Raw genomic sequence first — 16957 nt, forward strand, 5'->3', positions numbered from 1 at the left:
GAGGTTGCCGAACTGCAGTGCTCAACGACTTCGCTGCAGCTTTGGAGGTCTGCAACCTCTCAAGGCTCTCGTCAACCTTGTTGCCAAAAAGATGTTCACCATCAAAGGGCATGTTGAGGAGCCGGGCTTGTACATCAGGAGCAAACCCCGACTTCCGCAACCACGCAAATCTGCGCATTACGGTGCTCGCCACCATGGACCGGCTGACGCAATCTGCCACGTTCAGACCCAACCGAACGGATTCACACATGGCATCCTTGCCATCCTGAACAAGAGCAAGAAAGCCATTGCGTTCCTCCTCTTTGGGAATGGGTTCAACCGCCAACGAGACACAATTCCACAGAGTATGAGTGAAACGTGCTAAGGCACACATGGAGTTGGCTGCCTGTAAAGCTATACCCCCTGAAGAAAACACTTTCTTCGCCCAGCCATCAAAATGTTTGTGGTCCCTATCAGGAGGGATGATAGGGTACGACGCCTGTTTTGCCGGGGCTGTAGCCGCCTGCACCACCAAACTCTCCCTAGTGGGGTGCGTAGTCAAGTAGCTGGGCTCGCTACTGGCTGGACGATATTTCTTCAGCGAAGACTTGCTCACTGCCGGGAGACTCTCCAGAGCAGTCCAAGCCGCTGCCACCCTTCTCTGCAAGGCCATATGGAATGGCAGTACCGGGTCAGTTGGTGGACCTTGGTCAAGGATATCCGTCAGGTCATCCTGCAGAAAATCCACTGGTGGCGCAGACCACCCCAAGTATTCTGTTACCCTCAACATAAGGTGCCGGTACGAGGACTTGGCGTGGGTGCCAGGCTCAGGCCTACCGAACTACACCTCCGGAGAGGTGTCCAAACCACTGGCGTCGTGCAACGACTGATGCAGGTCCTCAAGCTGGCTATGACCAGACAAAATCTCATCAGGTACCTCATCAGGAACCAAACCTTCTTCCTCAGACCCTTCTTCCACCTCAGAAATATAATCCAGAGGCTGGAATGGGGGCACAGAAAAAGGGACAAACACATTTTTAGACTTGGGCAGTCTAGGGGGTTCCACCGTGCCACGGGGTACCTCCGACAAAGCAGCCTCGAAAGGCGTTGAGAGCGTTGATGGAATCGGCATCGACGTCAAGCATGGCGCCGACATCTCCAACACAGTCCTCGGGGGTGGAGACCCGAGCGTGACCTTCGACCGCCTGGTCGCTGATGGCGTCGACGTCTTCCTCAGAGGCAAAGCCTCGAGAGAGTCTCTCGACGACCTTGGCGTCGAAGGCGTCCTTGTCTTCTTCGAAGACCTCACGGGCTCTGACAGTCTCGAGGGCATCGAGGACCGGGACCTAGAGCGGGCATGTCTAGAGCGATCCACCTTGTCCGATCGAGACCTTGAAGGTGCTCGATGATCGCGCCGACCACCCGAGCCCAAAGGCGTGCGAGTGGCGGCTCTAGCACAGTCACAGCCGGCGTCTTTCGACAGCGCGGACTGAACAGAGCCCTGCGACTGAAAAATCGCCATCATCTCCTGCCAAAATGAATCCCATTCCACAGGAGTGGAATGCTTGTTGGGACAAGCCACCCGCCGACGGTCGGAGCCCTCGGACGAGGACGGGGAAGGTGACCGATGACGGCGCTTCCGTGCGTGCCTCGAAGAGGAAGAGGAATGGCGGGACCTACTCCGGGACCGAGACCCCCCGGACCGATGACGATGATGCGAACAGTCGCCCCTCATATTGTCAGTCGAAAGCCCCGTGGATCTCGACTTCCGAGGCTTGGCCACCTTACGGACAGAAAACTTCTTCTTATGCTCCCGCAAGGCCTTCAACGTAAGCGACTGGCAGTCAACACAATCATCCGTTTTGTGGCCCTCACCGAGGCACCAGAGGCAGGCGTTGTGCGAGTCCATCAACGACATCTTGGACCCGCAGTCCCGACACTTCTTAAAACCCGGCCGCGGGGTGGAAGAAGCCGAAGACATCATGGAAATCTTCACAACAAACAGGTTTGAAGAAGAAGAACTGAAAGAACGGAACTCAGAAGAACTGAGGCGCGCCGAGATCTCTAAAGCGAACACGTTTGCGGAAAAAACAGAACTGAGGCTACGGGCATCGTGCGTCTTACTTATAAGATCCGGTGACGTCGGCTCGACGAAGGTCCTCGAGGACAGCGTGTCGACGTCATTGATGCAGGACGCAGACGCCGAAAGATTTTCCGAAGCAGCACAGCTGTGGTGATTACCTGTCATAGATATGGAATACGTCGGAGGACCCAATCCCCTCTAAATATGCTCTCTCTGATCCTTCTGTTCCACATCAACCTGTTCCTGACCTCACAACGCATATCTCTCACCTACTCTGGTAATGTACTTGACATTTATGTTTATTTTGGGCTTTATTCTTCATTGTGTCTCTCCTTTCCTGTCTGGTCCCTTACTTCCGTTCCCCTTCCTGTAACCAATGCCACAATATATAATCCCTGTTTCCTCCTTTTTAATCTGTTTGACTCACTACATATGTACATTCATGTATATTTATGGTTCCGCTGTTATATCCTTTTTGGCAAAATGCTCCCATATGTTATGTTTGATATTTTATGTTTGTTTTATGCATAGTCTTGCCTTGAGAAAGACCCAGTGTGGGTCGAAACACGTGTCGGCAGACTAGATTCGAAATATCCAATTAGGATATAAAACATCATTTGCAACACCAATCACCTTGTCTTCCAGTTTTTGCAAATTGTACCATTGTTCTTGTAACATTGTATTGCTCTCAGTTAAAATCCTATGCTAGCAGCGCATCTTTTTTGTGGGGTTACTTTCTTTCTTTTTTATATGAATATTGTTTGCTTTTTTCTGTTTACTATGTAATGTGGTTATTGTGTTGTGTGAAACGTTTGTATAAACTATGACATACATAAATAAATAAATGACATCAGTTGGGAGGCTTGAAAGTTGCTCTTTGTGAATACCTATGCACTTACTGTGGACTGCGTGTTTGTTTCAGGGATATTGATGACACAGTAGAGGAAATGCAAAGGGAGGGCGTACTTGTAGCGGGTGACCTCAATTGAGTGATGGTAAATGCTTTAGGCATGGTGACTAGGATGGGACTAGCGGTCCACCCCAAGCTGAGGACAGTGCCAAGCGAGCTTTAACACTATCAGCTCTAAGTTGATCCTTGGACATCCCTTAATCCAATGGTAAAGCAGTACACCATTTATTCTGCTCCACATCAATCTTTGGGTTATCAAAGCCTTACTTGTTAGCATTATGATAGCTGAGGTAGGGGACATTGCCGTATCGGACCGTGCTGATGTCTCTCCTGCCTTGGACTCTTCTGGGTGTGGCAAGCCCTGTGGGAGAAGATGGCGTCAGAACTTTTGAATGATGCTTTGGTGAAATGTGTTCAGTGGGAGTTAGCACTTATGTTCGTGAACATGATGGGTCAGTTCAGGTGTCTTTGTGTTCTATGGCTCGTTGAAGACCACTTAAGGGGCAGGAGTACTAGCTATGCTTCTCATCTGAGGAAGCTGCAGGCGAGGGAGGCAGTAGTAATGTTACGTTAATAGTTACCACTATAGTAGTCGTGGATCACTGAGGTTTGTACCGGAGGTGACGTATTGTTCGCCTGCCAGGGGTATCCACGCATTGCTCATGGAATGTTCCAAACAGTGGTTGCCTGATCAGAACAGTGCCATGCAAATCTCAATCTCGAGGTACCGAGACATTGGTTTTCAATGGCATTGAACAAACCTCTTAACAGTAAAAGAATACACAAGATAAGGTGGCTAACCTTACAAAATGCAAACAACTTTCACAGCTTTTAAAATAGTTCAATTTAGACGGTGATATGGGGGATGGTAAAAAGCGTCCATTTACTTCATCAAAAAGCGTCCATTTACTTCATACCACTGAAGAAAAACCTACGACCGCAAGAGGGCTTTTGGTTAATATTACACACACTGGTATTGCATTTATTCAGTCATTGTTACTTTTGAGAAAATCCCTTTTTGGGGGGTGAAACATGTATTGATTAAATACATTTCTAGGCTGCGTTTACTCATTCATGCTTGATGTGAAATTAGGTGAAATCACAAAATTCATCTGAAACACAATTACTATTTCTTTTCAATCCTATCATTGTCCGTTTTCATGATAGAAATGTGTCCGCAATGGCTTTATGTGTTACAGAGCACCTCATCCAGTTACTCTGCATGTACCTTCTCACCTGTTCTATGCATCCAGGCAGGACACTGAGCAGGGTCAAGATAGCAGGATGGGTAAGGGGGATAAATGTGTCCGCAATGGCTTTATGTGTTACAGAGCACCTCATCCAGTTACTCTGCATGTACCTTCTCACCTGTCATATGCATCCAGGCAGGACACTGAGCAGGGTCAAGATAGCAGGATGGGTAAGGGGGATAAATGTGTCCGCAATGGCTTTATGTGTTACAGAGCACCTCATCCAGTTACTCTGCATGTACCTTCTCACCTGTTCTATGCATCCAGGCAGGACACTGAGCAGGGTAAAGATAGCAGGATGGGTAAGGGGGATAAGTGCCACAGACAAAAGCATGGAGAGATGAAGTGGGCAGGGAATATTTCCAGATAGCACGGGTGCATGTCAGCCCTGTTTGGAGGATCATAAAATGGATCACTTAGAAAAGATGGGTTTATTCTAGTTTTCCGGGGATTCATTGTCATTACAAAATTATACGGTGAATTGAATATAATTGATATAAATGCCATATAAATACTACAAAATTAAACCACATTTAATTTACTGCCACATTTTGGTTAGCATCCCAACCCCAACCTATAATGCTATTAGCAGTATTTGCTAATAGATCAACACATTTCAAGTGGGACCATTCTCCCTTGGGATATTGACCCTTCCACCAACTTTGGGTGGGTCATTATCTCATGATAATGGCCCCTTCTTTGGTCTATAAGGCTATACTAGTCTCGCTGAGGGTATGGAAAATACTAGATGGTAGGGGTTATGTTAGATAGTACAGCAATTTTGGACAGGCTCACTAAATTTGATGAATGATATATGTATACGTTCCTTAAATTTCCAATTACCATTTTTTTTAAAGATGGCGAGCATTCCAAATGGAATGCATCGATCACACTGCAAAGAAACTATTTTCCCTGTTCACATGTGGCTATTTTAAGTTGGCTTTGTTGGCATCCTACTAATCCAAAACTGCAATGATTTACCTGGATATGTAAGTTCTTAAATTACCTTCTACCATTGTGTTGATGGTGTCGTCACCAAGCCAATGTTTAAAGGCTTTAATAGCATATATATATATATATATATATATATATATATATATATATATATATATATATATATATATATATATATGCGTGAGCAGGCAAAATAGGGTGTTGAGGGCATAACTAATGCATTCAACGTGGAATAATCGGTACCAAAAAGGTAAACTTACCTAAAGTTATGTTACAGGCTTTGCAAAATGTATGTGTCCACCGACCCTTAAAAGAGCATTGATTCTGTCCAAAAATCCATAAAGAAATGCGAGAATTAAGTGTGGAAGTATATCTTATATCAAGTGTTTTCCTCTGTAACTTTCCTTCTGTATTAGTTGTATTGCATTATATGAATGTGAAATATAGATGAATGATTTGAAGTATTATGAGAAAGGAATTGTGAAATTGTGAATTGATTAATGTTGTAAAAGTTGTTTTGTATGAACTAAATATAAATGAATAGATAAATAAATAAATAATAGGGTCCTTCCTGCCTGGGGAACTCTCGGCGTGTATTTGGTTCTAAGTCATGTCTACGATATACTACCATTCCATTTCCATTCTGATCTCTGCCAACATGCTTTATTGCCTGTCCCCGGTTGCACTGGCTTTCTGCCAAGGTCATCTTCACGCTCTCTGTTTGGCGGGGGAAGGCCTCACTCCTCCGCTCCCTCATACATTCTTCCCCCGCCAGTCCCAATCCCTCATCCACGCACACTTACCTCTTTCCCATCTGGGGTCCTTTCTGGTAACTGTTGGACCCTCCCCCTCTCTCTCCACTCCTACTCTCCAAGTGCCATTCCTTGCACAGAGTGCATGTTGAATAAGGGTGTGGAGGCACGTCCTTTGAAACTCCACCCTCCATTAGACACGCTCACGCGCTCATAAGACTCCCACCTGCGCTACCCAGCTTACCAAACTATTTTTCTTTCTGAATGGAGGTTGTTCAGTGTTGCTAGAATCCCCTGAATAAAGTTTTGTTTATTAATCTGGATCCTGCGTGAGTCGTGAGATACTTCTTGAATGCACTTTCAATGTGTATGATACCGGAGCTGAATTAGAAAGGGGAGCATTCCTACTGAAGTCTGGAGGCTGCGTTCATAAAGTATACGAGAGGATTCACTTGTGAATATGTCTTGGCATTAATTTTCTTTTTTAATTACATACTCCACAACAGTTCACTTAGACATGTTTTGGAGTACCCAAAACTACTTGTTCTACCTCCCAATATTATTTTAAATGAAATTAAATATTCTGCCTGCGGGCTCACAAATGCATGCTCCCGGTATCGCCAGAGCCCATATCCGCCTGCAGGGAGGCTCTGGTATTGTACATCTCCTGGTTATGTTGAAACCCTGCTTTGATCAAAGTAGGCCGAGCATGTTCTTCTGTTGGCTTCTAATGTTGGTAAATGCTCCTCAGGGAAATTGACATTTCACATGTTCAGATGGCCGACAACAATACTTCCGTTGAGCGTTTTTTCCATTTCAGCGCTACTGTCTCCTGGATAAAGAATATCCCTTTTAATCCAGCACCTTCATTTACTCTGTGAAATGAGATGGACAAGACATACCCACTGCCACCCAAGTGGACCCCATTCCATTCTCTTTTGTGTATTGTGCCTTTATAGAACAGCATCAACTGCCCAAGCTAAAGTGGAATACCCATCGACCCCTTGTTGGGGCAAGAATATTTCTATCTTTTAATAGTAACAAATAGATACAAAAAAACTATTCGTAGTGGAAATTGGTCTAAATCGTTTGCATACATTGGCGGCCACAAAGAAGATGGCGACCCTGAGGGAGAGTCTGTCTTTCATTTTCGTGTGGTCAATGCAAAAAAGCACAGAACGCTCTTTATGCCGTATGAATCCAGATCATATGAGGTCTAGCAAAGAATACTGGCAGTGCCAGCTCCTGGTTGATGCAAACATCCAAGACCATTTTGGAAAGAAAAGCTGGAGGCTCTTGTTTTGGTCTCCCACAAAAACAGCCACTCAGGGTTGAGAGGGTTCATAATGGCCCAGTGGAAGTAGCTTCAAATGAATAGTGGTTTGAGAGGTAGTAACGCTCCCGGGACGGTTTGCCACCTGGCAAAAGTGACTATGGAGCCAAGTAGACTGAAAAAGGAGGAATATAAATGAAAAGAGATGGAATCACGCACAATATCAATCAAACCAGCTGGAACAAGGCCACAAAGAAAAGGCTGGGCAGAACAGCAGGAAACAGGACCAGGCAAAAGCAGAGAGATCCAGCGCTAAACTAAATATTAGCATGGGAACAAAATTATGGGTGAGCTTCAGGCAATTATGAATCGAATGGTGGAAAGAGCCCAAGAAGAGGGAAACCAGATCAGCAGAATGGGGAGTTGGACCTCGGCAAGAGATAGGACAATTCGCTCATTACATGAGGATGAGAGAAGTTGAGACTGGAATTGTAAACACATGATGATGTGACCTTTGTAGCCATTGCAGCAATCATTTGAAGACTTTCACGGTAAAAGTGGTGAAAGAAATGACAGCTGTACTGGGTGATGCCGGCCCATGTAACAGTATCAGCACAGACATTACAAGCAGCCAGTGGAGGGAAGGAAAGAGATTCCATAATAAGGATGGTAGGCTAGTCCCTGGGCTCGAAATGTTATATGCTCTTTCTGCAGTTTTAAACAGTCTACATGTTGAGGTGTGTGAGCTACAGTAAAACATCGACTATTAGGCCTCTGCGGACTCTCAACTGTTCCGGAAAACCCAATATGCTGGACAACTGAATGTTAGCAACAAAACAAAACAATAGATGAAAAATGATACAGACGATGCCCAGTTCAGACAAACTTTGAGTCCAGAATTATGGAGGACACTGATGCCCTTATGATGAAGAGGAAGGACCTATCGACTCAGCTTTAACTTTGAGACTTCACATTTAAATTACATTAAATTATTAGGGGAAGAAGGATAGCTCAGGGGCAAATCATTTGTCTTGGAAACAAGATAAAGCAGCGCAACACAGGTTCAAATCCCAATCCTGTGCTTAGAAACCACTCATTGTTATTAAGCATGTTTTAAAACAACAATTATAATTATAAATTGCCTAATCAGTCACAGGGAAAACAATTCAAAAGACAGCCAAACTCATCATGAGGGATTGATTCTAAGATTGCCATGAATTTAGTGTCAATTCTTTATACTGAGGAAAAAGGTGATGGGCTTACATTATTCTATATAATACCTAAGGGGCAATAGATAGTTCTCCTTTGAAGTACTCAAAACATGCTTTGAAGTTAGGGAGATGTTGCAGTGTTCAGATGCGCTGTCTTTAGGTTTTTGGAAAGTGATATTGTCTGCGAGTTAAAGTGCTTGTTTGCATGTTCTTGGGATGTTGAGGGCTACAGCATGTTTCGTGAGCATTACTTCCTGTGTTGAGCTGTTCATGACCTCACAACTCGAGCAATGTGAGATAATGTACCAGTTCCCTGGTAATGAATGACTAGTAGATAATTAGAACATTATGGCCCAATGAATTACTTGTATATCATAATTGCAAGCTGATACAGCTGAAAACAGTCACTGAGCAGCTTCCAGTCTTCTCCTTATTAGAAAAGCAGGAAATGATAGTAGGGTATTCTGTGGACTTATGTGGGAGGGGCGCCGGTAATGGTATTAAAGAATGCACAGATGCAGGACACCCTAACTGAGCCTCTGAAAGCCATGCACACAGATGTGTATGCCACCTTTGATTATGCTTCCAAACACCTCTTGTGCAATATTGCCTGGAGCTGCGAGCAAAATGGGTTCTTATGAGCACGTAAGCAGTACCCATAGGCCCGAGCGAAGGGTTAATAAGAATCCGTATTGCTCTTCAGCTCGGGGCAATATTAATATTAGCACGCGGCTGTGAAGTTGTGCACTGCTCCTTCTCCTTGGGAGTGTGGTGTGGAGAGCGCACTACAACGAAAATACTTTAAAATGGCCGCTGAGCAATGGACACTCAGTGGCCTGAGGCCTGAAGGCTATTATTGGTTTCAAGCGCACAGTGGATTCGCCGGCGCACAGCGCTAGAGGCTGAGAGACAAGGAGTGCACAATTACTGTGGCATACTTAGGTGTGGGGTTTTATATTTATTACCATAGTGAAAAGGCAATTATCTAATTATTGTGGTGGGAAAACCAAGATGATATTTTAATTACAAATGAAAGCGGTATGTGTGGAACTAGAAGAGCAAGGAAGCAGATTAAAGTAACGTTCTTAGAAGGTAACGTTTAGTATTAGTATTAAGAGTATCAAGAACATAGCAATGTAATTCATGTTAAGATTAGGGCATTGAGTTCAAATATTTAGGTAACTTGAAATCAGATTGTGATGAGGAAGTTTTAGTTTTTCAGCTAATAAGAGCAAATAAAGAGTAAACAAAAATAAATAATAAAATCACTATGCCCGAAACACAGGCAATAACCGCTGGTATTGTGCTGGAGTTTCAAGCAAAATTATGGACTTGGTGCCTAGATCCCCCTACGGATTCGCTCATCCTGGACAACATTCCTTCTTCGACGGGAAAATAAAGGGCTTGCTTCATTATTGAAAGCGCTCCACTTTAGCTTTGCGTATTAAGTGGTGTTAAAGCACTACCTGTACACTGACACTATTGCATTGGTGTACAGCTAGGAGGGAGATGAGATCTGAGAAGTGACAAACAGCTTGTGGGTGTTCTTTGGTTGTTTACCCACTTATTGGCTGCCCATACTCCTAGCTCTATGAGCTAGCTTTATGAAGCAGCAACATCAAACAGAGTTAATGGGCTAATTGCACATGTAAATGTGTTACTGATGAAATAAACATGCCTTACCCAAGTGTGCCTTTAGCCACTTGATTTATAAGCACTACGTGTGTCCTTGCACTGAAGTCCTGTTAAAAATAATCACTGGAAAAGCCAACAGCCTCTGCTTTTGTACAGGTATAAGATAGGCATTTCACAGGCAGTGCTATTATATGCCCAGCTACTCACAACATTTTCTAGCAGTTACCATCTCAGGCCGAGTGGTGCCATTATGGCAGTGCCTGGAAAATGCCCATCCCATGCCTACTCAGTTTGCCAATGCGTATGTTTCCTGCCAGACATCATTTGCTTGGTTTTTTCAAAGTTCAGAGAATGAAATCATTACCCAAAATTAAATCTCAGATCTGGGCGAGAGTCTACCCGGCAGCCTGTAATGGAATAGCCTGCGGGTGTATGTACCCATTATGCTCTTATCTGCCCCGACGGTGGCCGAAATCCATGCTACCAGCTCCAAAGAGGCGGTTTGTCCATGGCCTGGATACTTCAATTGAACATTGAAATGTTGAGAGCTTCCTGCAGACAATGTAGAGTGGTGCAGGCCCTCAAAGTGTCTTCTATATTTTTATATTTATATGTATTTATTTATATTGCGCCGAAGCCCGCGGGCATCAGGGCGCGCACAATTAGACACAGGCATACAAACTTAGACGGGACATCAGATTGCTAACTGAAAACCTAGTTGACTGCTTATTTAAAGATACTTGTTTCCAGTGCTTTCCTGCAAATAATGTAGTTTTTCTCTTGTCTTAAATGAGGCGCTTTTTTGGGAAAAGATCGCCCTAACCCAATCGCGCGTTCTGCCCTGATGCCTCGGATCTTAAGGAGCGACCTGGAGTATAGTGGGTGATCTGTTTCTTCAAGTAGGCAGGTGCAAGCCCATATAGGCAGAGAGGTACCATGGTCATGGATTTAAAGGTGATCCTGTCCTCCGAGAGCCAGCCAGTGGAGGGCTTTCCTATCTGCTGTGATATGTTCTCTTCTGGCTTTCCGCCTATGCTTGACTGAGAACATTCTACCCCCATGGATGGAATGTCCTACTAGCATCATGGCCAGACAACCAATGGCTACACTGCGCGTTATATTGACTCTTCCTCGTCTTTGGCTCAGACCTATATTGAGGGGGAATTTCCAATGTAGTCTTTGGTGATGGACTTTAGTGCCTTTAAAGACCACGCACAGCACTCATGACATTTGCAGGGAATGTTAATACTGTCCTAAACACAAGATTGTACGTATGTTCTAGCCTCGTGTGCCCTTCTATGAGCCACTCACTTGCACGTTGACCCGGCCTGCCTCACCATGTCATGAATGCAGTCAGTTGCAGTAATTAATGAGGGCTCTCTGGGTTGTAGGCAGTAGTTACCTTTGCAGCAGCCGTCACAGCAGCCGTGGCCGCCACGTTCAATCCCCGCTTTCCAAAGTGCACTAACGCATCATAACTTCGGTCTTTCGCTTGGACAAGACAGTCGTCAATCTCCTGTCGAATAAACAGAAAGCAAAATGGCAAGTCGTCCGGTAAAAAGTGGTACTATGTTCATGCAAATAACTACATTACATGCTAAACGGTTTCTGAACCCAAAGCATTCTGCTGTCATCTGGTATTCTGAATACATTTTGCACATCTTAAATCATAAACCCATCAACCAATATAGTGATATATATATACAGCTATCATCAAATAAGGTTTGGAGAAGTCAAGGGCACATGAGCATTGGCCTGGGCTGTCTTTCAGGACTGCTGGAACTTATTAAAAGCTTACTTTAGAAATTGCACGCATATTCACCTGTGATTTAATTTAGCATTATTGACGTCATTTGAAGTCAATAATGAGGCATTACAGCCCTGGGGAAGAAGGCTGCAAAAAGCGCTATCAACCAGTGCTCCAGTTATGGGTGTGGCCTGAGGCGAATCCAAGGGTACACAATGAAAAACACACTAACACCCGACAGAGCCCTCAACCCCAGGCTTGTAATGTCATTATAATTTAGCTAAATCACAAAATCAGGTTAGAAACAAAAGAAAACAGTTGGAGAGAGCGTTCAGAACCTTGCAGTGAGCCTTATCCTGGTGGAATGTTGACATGGGGAGACACTGAACATAGAGGCGGAATGTTGGGAGAAGCATCTGCTTTATAATGGGGCAATATGACTCAAGGCAGCGGTGGTTCCCGAGTCTGTTTGCCCGAGTCTGTTTTAAATGTTGATGACTGTGACGTGATCAACATTGAAAATGTACTCAGCTAAGCACTGCGCATCACCGGGCCACGCAGCAAGGTATGTTTATTTTTTATTTTTTTTAAATATACACACTTAGCACCCACGTTGGAAAATACACGGGTACTAAGAGGTAAGGAGTGGAGACAGGAGTAGCTGACTTGCAGCACACAGGCTGCCCGGAAAGCTGGCTTGTACCAGACAATACAGCCACCGTTCCGAGCATCCTGATTGGCCAGCCCCCCTTCCAGGGTGCTAATGTTTGTTAACTGACCTTTTCAAAGTGTTTTTCAGAAGAGAGGTGTTTTTGTCAAATGTTGGGGAAGCATCGGCATGCTAGCATGGCATGACACTTGCTGACAAAGCAAAAGTATTGTTTAAAAAAAATTGCTGGGACCGTAGAATGGAGATGATGACAATATTGGTTAAAATGTAAAATAATACATTTATACAGTGCCATAAATCAACTGATTAGAGATAGTGTGAAAAGGTTACAGGAAAAGTTAAATTATAGATATATTAGGTGGTTAAAGTATCTGTACACTAAGCCATCAAGGCAACTGCGGAACAGTAAAGAAAAAACAGTAAGCCGTTCTTCGGACTGGTCATGGACCGTGGTCAAATACCAAGTATTTATTGACTGGCATCCCTTAAAGCTGACTGGCTGTGGGGAGAGGCAACATATATCCTTTCTGTGCTATTATTAGAGCATTAGAAAGTTTGGTGTTCCACTGAAAACAACTGATTAGTTGAGCGAAACTAACCAGGCCTTAAACAACTGTCCTATTCAGGCGCCATGCTTTGTTCTATCTTCAGGGAATGGTGTAGCAGTCCCTTTCGTGCGGTAACTGGAAGCCGCCCAAATAATAGGCCGCAAGCCAAAAGCGAGAGTCTCAAAAGAAGGAGAAGGTTACACCACCACGTAAAGCCTGCTGTAATGAGCAATGGCACCCGCACAGGGCAGAATGCACTAACAAGGAGCATCAAACACACTGTGTCCAGCGACTTGCCCATCATTTCACCTGCATCAATGAACTAAATAGATAGTTCCATATTGGCCTTATACACTGGTGTGCGCAGCCCTGCTTTATTTTATTTTATATTTTATTTGTATTGTATTGCTTATAGCGCAAACCTACCTTAAGAGCAGCAGAGCGCTTTACAACAGGACTGTGCCTAGCATTTTATACAGTAACTCAGTACTGTTGGTGGAGGGAGAGAGGGATTTTATTAGTCCAGCAGGTATTGTTAAAACAGCCACGTTTGTAGTGTTTTGAGGAACTGGAGAATGGTAGGGGCATTTCGATCCTCTACTGGGATTCAGTTCCAAATGGTATGTCATTCCTCTACAGCAGGATTCACAGGTGGAGAGAGAGTGTGGCACTTCCGTGTCACCACCCAGAGCCATGCCTGAGCGAAAGGCTACAGAAGAGGAAGGGGCTGCAGAGATGGTTCTCCCTCCTCCCACCCACAGTTCCAGTTGTTGAATGACTGACAGTTTCAGCAGGAGACACGGGAGAAGGTCAAGGGGATCCTCTACTCTTTTTACTACGACCTCTGTCCCTGCCATCTCCCTCCACCCTGAAATTCCTAAAATGCTAATACTCAGGCAATAGGATTTATAAGAGAGTCGAGCAGGAGTCTCCAATCCATTCCTCATGAGCATCAACCTCACCAGCTTTTCAGGATAACAATTATGCAAATTACCCCTATTTAAATATATTTTGAGTCGATATACTGAAACCATGGCTTGGATTTAAGTGGAGGGGGATTGGGCAGGGTAAGCGAGATTTAGCAACAGGATTTATAAGAGAGTCGAGCAGGAGTCTCCAATCCATTCCTCATGAGCATCAACCTCACCAGCTTTTCAGGATAACAATTATGCAAATTACCCCCATTTAAATATATTTTTGTGTGGATATACTGAAACCATGGTTTGGATTTCGTTCTTGAGGAACGGTCCTCCTTGAGTAGAGTCTTCAATGTTAATAATGGAGACATGAACCCAATATGCTGGTGCTTATCCTATGCACTTGTTTTAATAAAAAAATGCAGAAGTCAGAAGCAGTAACCTAATATTATATGACTGTAGCTTTCATGCCCTGCCTGGAGGGCAGACACAGTCTTTAACGGCCTGCCAGCCCGAGATAAGGCCGCGAGGGCCTAAGCGAGGGCCTAAGCACTGGCTGTGGGCCATTAAAGGCTGTCCGCCTGACAGGCAGAGCATGAAAGCCATTCACACCCCAGGGTGCGTCCAGGGTGCGAATGGCTGTCACAGTTTTGCATCCGGAGATCTGCGCTGCTTTCGCAGTCAATCTCCCAATGTAAAATGAAAATAAAAGGCGGCAGCCGCCATGTCTATGGCGGCGGCCAGACAGGAAGAGCTCGGGACCGTAGCACAATGCTCTGGTCCCGCAGTTGAGTGGAGGGGGATTGGGGAGTGGAAGCAAGGCATTTTGGAGTAGGGGGCAACAGGGAAAAAAAGAAAAACGCCACCGGGGAAGGGCCTCGGGTGGCTGGGACAGCAGGCAGGGATGTTGTAGTCTCGCCCGCTGTTCCAGCCACCTGATTGGCTGAGCGTTCTTCCCCGGGTGCTTATTGATTGTGATGCCTTTGTTTTCAATTGGTGCCTACGATTGACCAGTGGCCATGGGCCTGTGGGCAATGCTTCTACAGTACATGGGGCGCGTCTTCCATAATGCTCTCACAGCGCCAGCCCACAGGATGACATACTGCAAAGAAGCATTGCCTTAAGTAGGGGTCTGCAACCTGAGGCTCTCCAGATGTTTGAATTGCGGCTCCCACGATCCATCACATTGTTTATGCTGGCCACAGTGGGTGGGAGCTGCAGTCCAGAATACAGAGGCGCAGACAAAGTTTGAAAACCCCTGGTCTGAAGGGGTATGTAGCGCCCTTGAAGAGAGACCAATGCTTACATTCTAAGATTTCCCACTCTCAAGATTGGGGGCAAAAGGCATCTGATCTCTTAAAGACTATCACGCTACACAAGCCATGCACTCTATAGCCAGGCCAATGGGCACCCACCACAGCAATGAGGCCATGCAGGGAACAGGTGTGGAGGTGCTCACAGCCCCATGAAAGACGAGTCATCAGATACGGTACCTTTTCCTTTGAAGAGAGCGTGGGATGCACGAACTTCCGGTAGAGCAGGCTCGAGCCCTTTGTGTACGGGGAGAGGAGCCAGGCCACGAAGGCTATTTTCAGCTCGTAATAGAATGGAAACCTGCAGAAGGAGACAGACAGTGTGAGGCAGAAGCGCTTTCCCATCGATCCGCTGATTGGAGCTCAGCGGCCAGAGACGATTTCCCAGAAGCCTAGAGGCCGAATCTGGTTGCTTCATTAACTGCCATTTCATTCTATTAATATGAAAGTGATTTTCTGATGTCTTATCCTGTTTTCTGACCTTGCTACCAGTCTCGAACATACTGGACAACACAGTTTAAATTAATGTAAGGACACATATCTTTTTTACAATATCAGAAATATTAATATTTTTTAAAAAAAAATGTTTTATTGGAACAGCTGACTTAAGCCAACTTTTCAATATTTGATTGACATTTTCAAGTATAATACAATTCATAAATCATCTTAAAAAAGAAAATGTAAACATTTAAACTATGCACTTCATTTATATCACAAATATACATATGAAAAGTTATTTTTTCTTTTTACCAGTCCTCTGCTTTTTTTTTCTTTTTTTTGTTTTAACGTGCACATCAATCAAAACGTGTCCACAAATCAGAAAGGGCTATTTTTCGGGGGCCGCTATCTTGCACAATTGGGTAATGTGAATAGGCGATTCCAATATTAGTTTTTTAATTGTGCACTTACATTGTCGGCTTGCACTTATTTTGTACACGCGTGTGGGCGCATGTGCTCCATCTGTGGCGAAGCATACGGACAGTAGACCGATTCTAGAAGTAGGAAACCTGTGCATGCCCAAACTGCTGACATGTGTGCAAGGAAAGACGTGCAACATCTGTTACCCTGAATGCGGTGTGGGTTCTGACACTCCCTCGCCTCCAGTGAAAAATGAAGAGAAAGTGTAAGAGCAAAAAGAACGACTTTTCACCAAAAGGTCTTTTAAAGCACGTGAACCCAGTCTAGGTATTCCATCATTTAAACTCACATGTTACAGCCTCCGGAGTATACACAAAGGTTCCAGGCCAGACTCTGGAGGGCTGCCATGCAAGGACTTATTTTCACATCTGTTCTGCTCATGGGGACGAGCTGCCCCCATGTTTGCATAGGTCTTTGTAAGAGCTCGGGAGGATTGCTGCCAGTTACCTCACAATGTGGCCTAGGGGTCTGCAAACTTTGTTGCTCCAGAGGTTTTGGACTGCAATTCCCATAAACTCTAGCCAGTAGAGTCAATGGTGCGGGATCATGGGAGTCATAGTCCAAAACATGTGAAGAGCAGCAGGTTGCAGACCCCTGATCTTGCCTGGTCCATTGCTACGCATCAAAACCATGATCAAGGTCCCTTCCACCCCCAAACTAGCACACCACTCTAAAATGAACATTACTTGTGTATTTGAGATTTAAAAGCATGAAACCCATGTCTTGTCTTCAGAACGTGAGCCCCTGTCGATTCATTTATTTGTTTTATTATAATGCACCAAATGTATACAATAGTG

The 16957-nt window shown here is 44.8% G+C and overlaps 1 protein-coding gene across 4 annotated transcripts in view; it reads right to left on the reverse strand.

Moving 5' to 3' along the window:
* REEP1 (receptor accessory protein 1) overlaps positions 1-16957 on the reverse strand; it is a 560779-nt gene that overhangs the window by 229217 nt on the left and 314605 nt on the right. For all 4 annotated transcript variants that reach the window (XM_069632177.1, XM_069632180.1, XM_069632178.1 and 1 more), the window contains exons 4-5: positions 15423-15543; positions 11450-11563 (exon numbers count right to left, since the gene is read on the reverse strand). In XM_069632177.1, the coding sequence (XP_069488278.1) occupies positions 11450-11563; positions 15423-15543 (235 nt within the window). The remainder of the gene's footprint in view (positions 1-11449; positions 11564-15422; positions 15544-16957) is intronic.

The sequence above is a fragment of the Ambystoma mexicanum genome, chromosome 6q, assembly GCF_040938575.1.
Source record: "Ambystoma mexicanum isolate Mex_15411 chromosome 6q, UKY_AmexF1_1, whole genome shotgun sequence".
Classification (NCBI taxonomy): Eukaryota; Metazoa; Chordata; class Amphibia; order Caudata; family Ambystomatidae; genus Ambystoma; species Ambystoma mexicanum.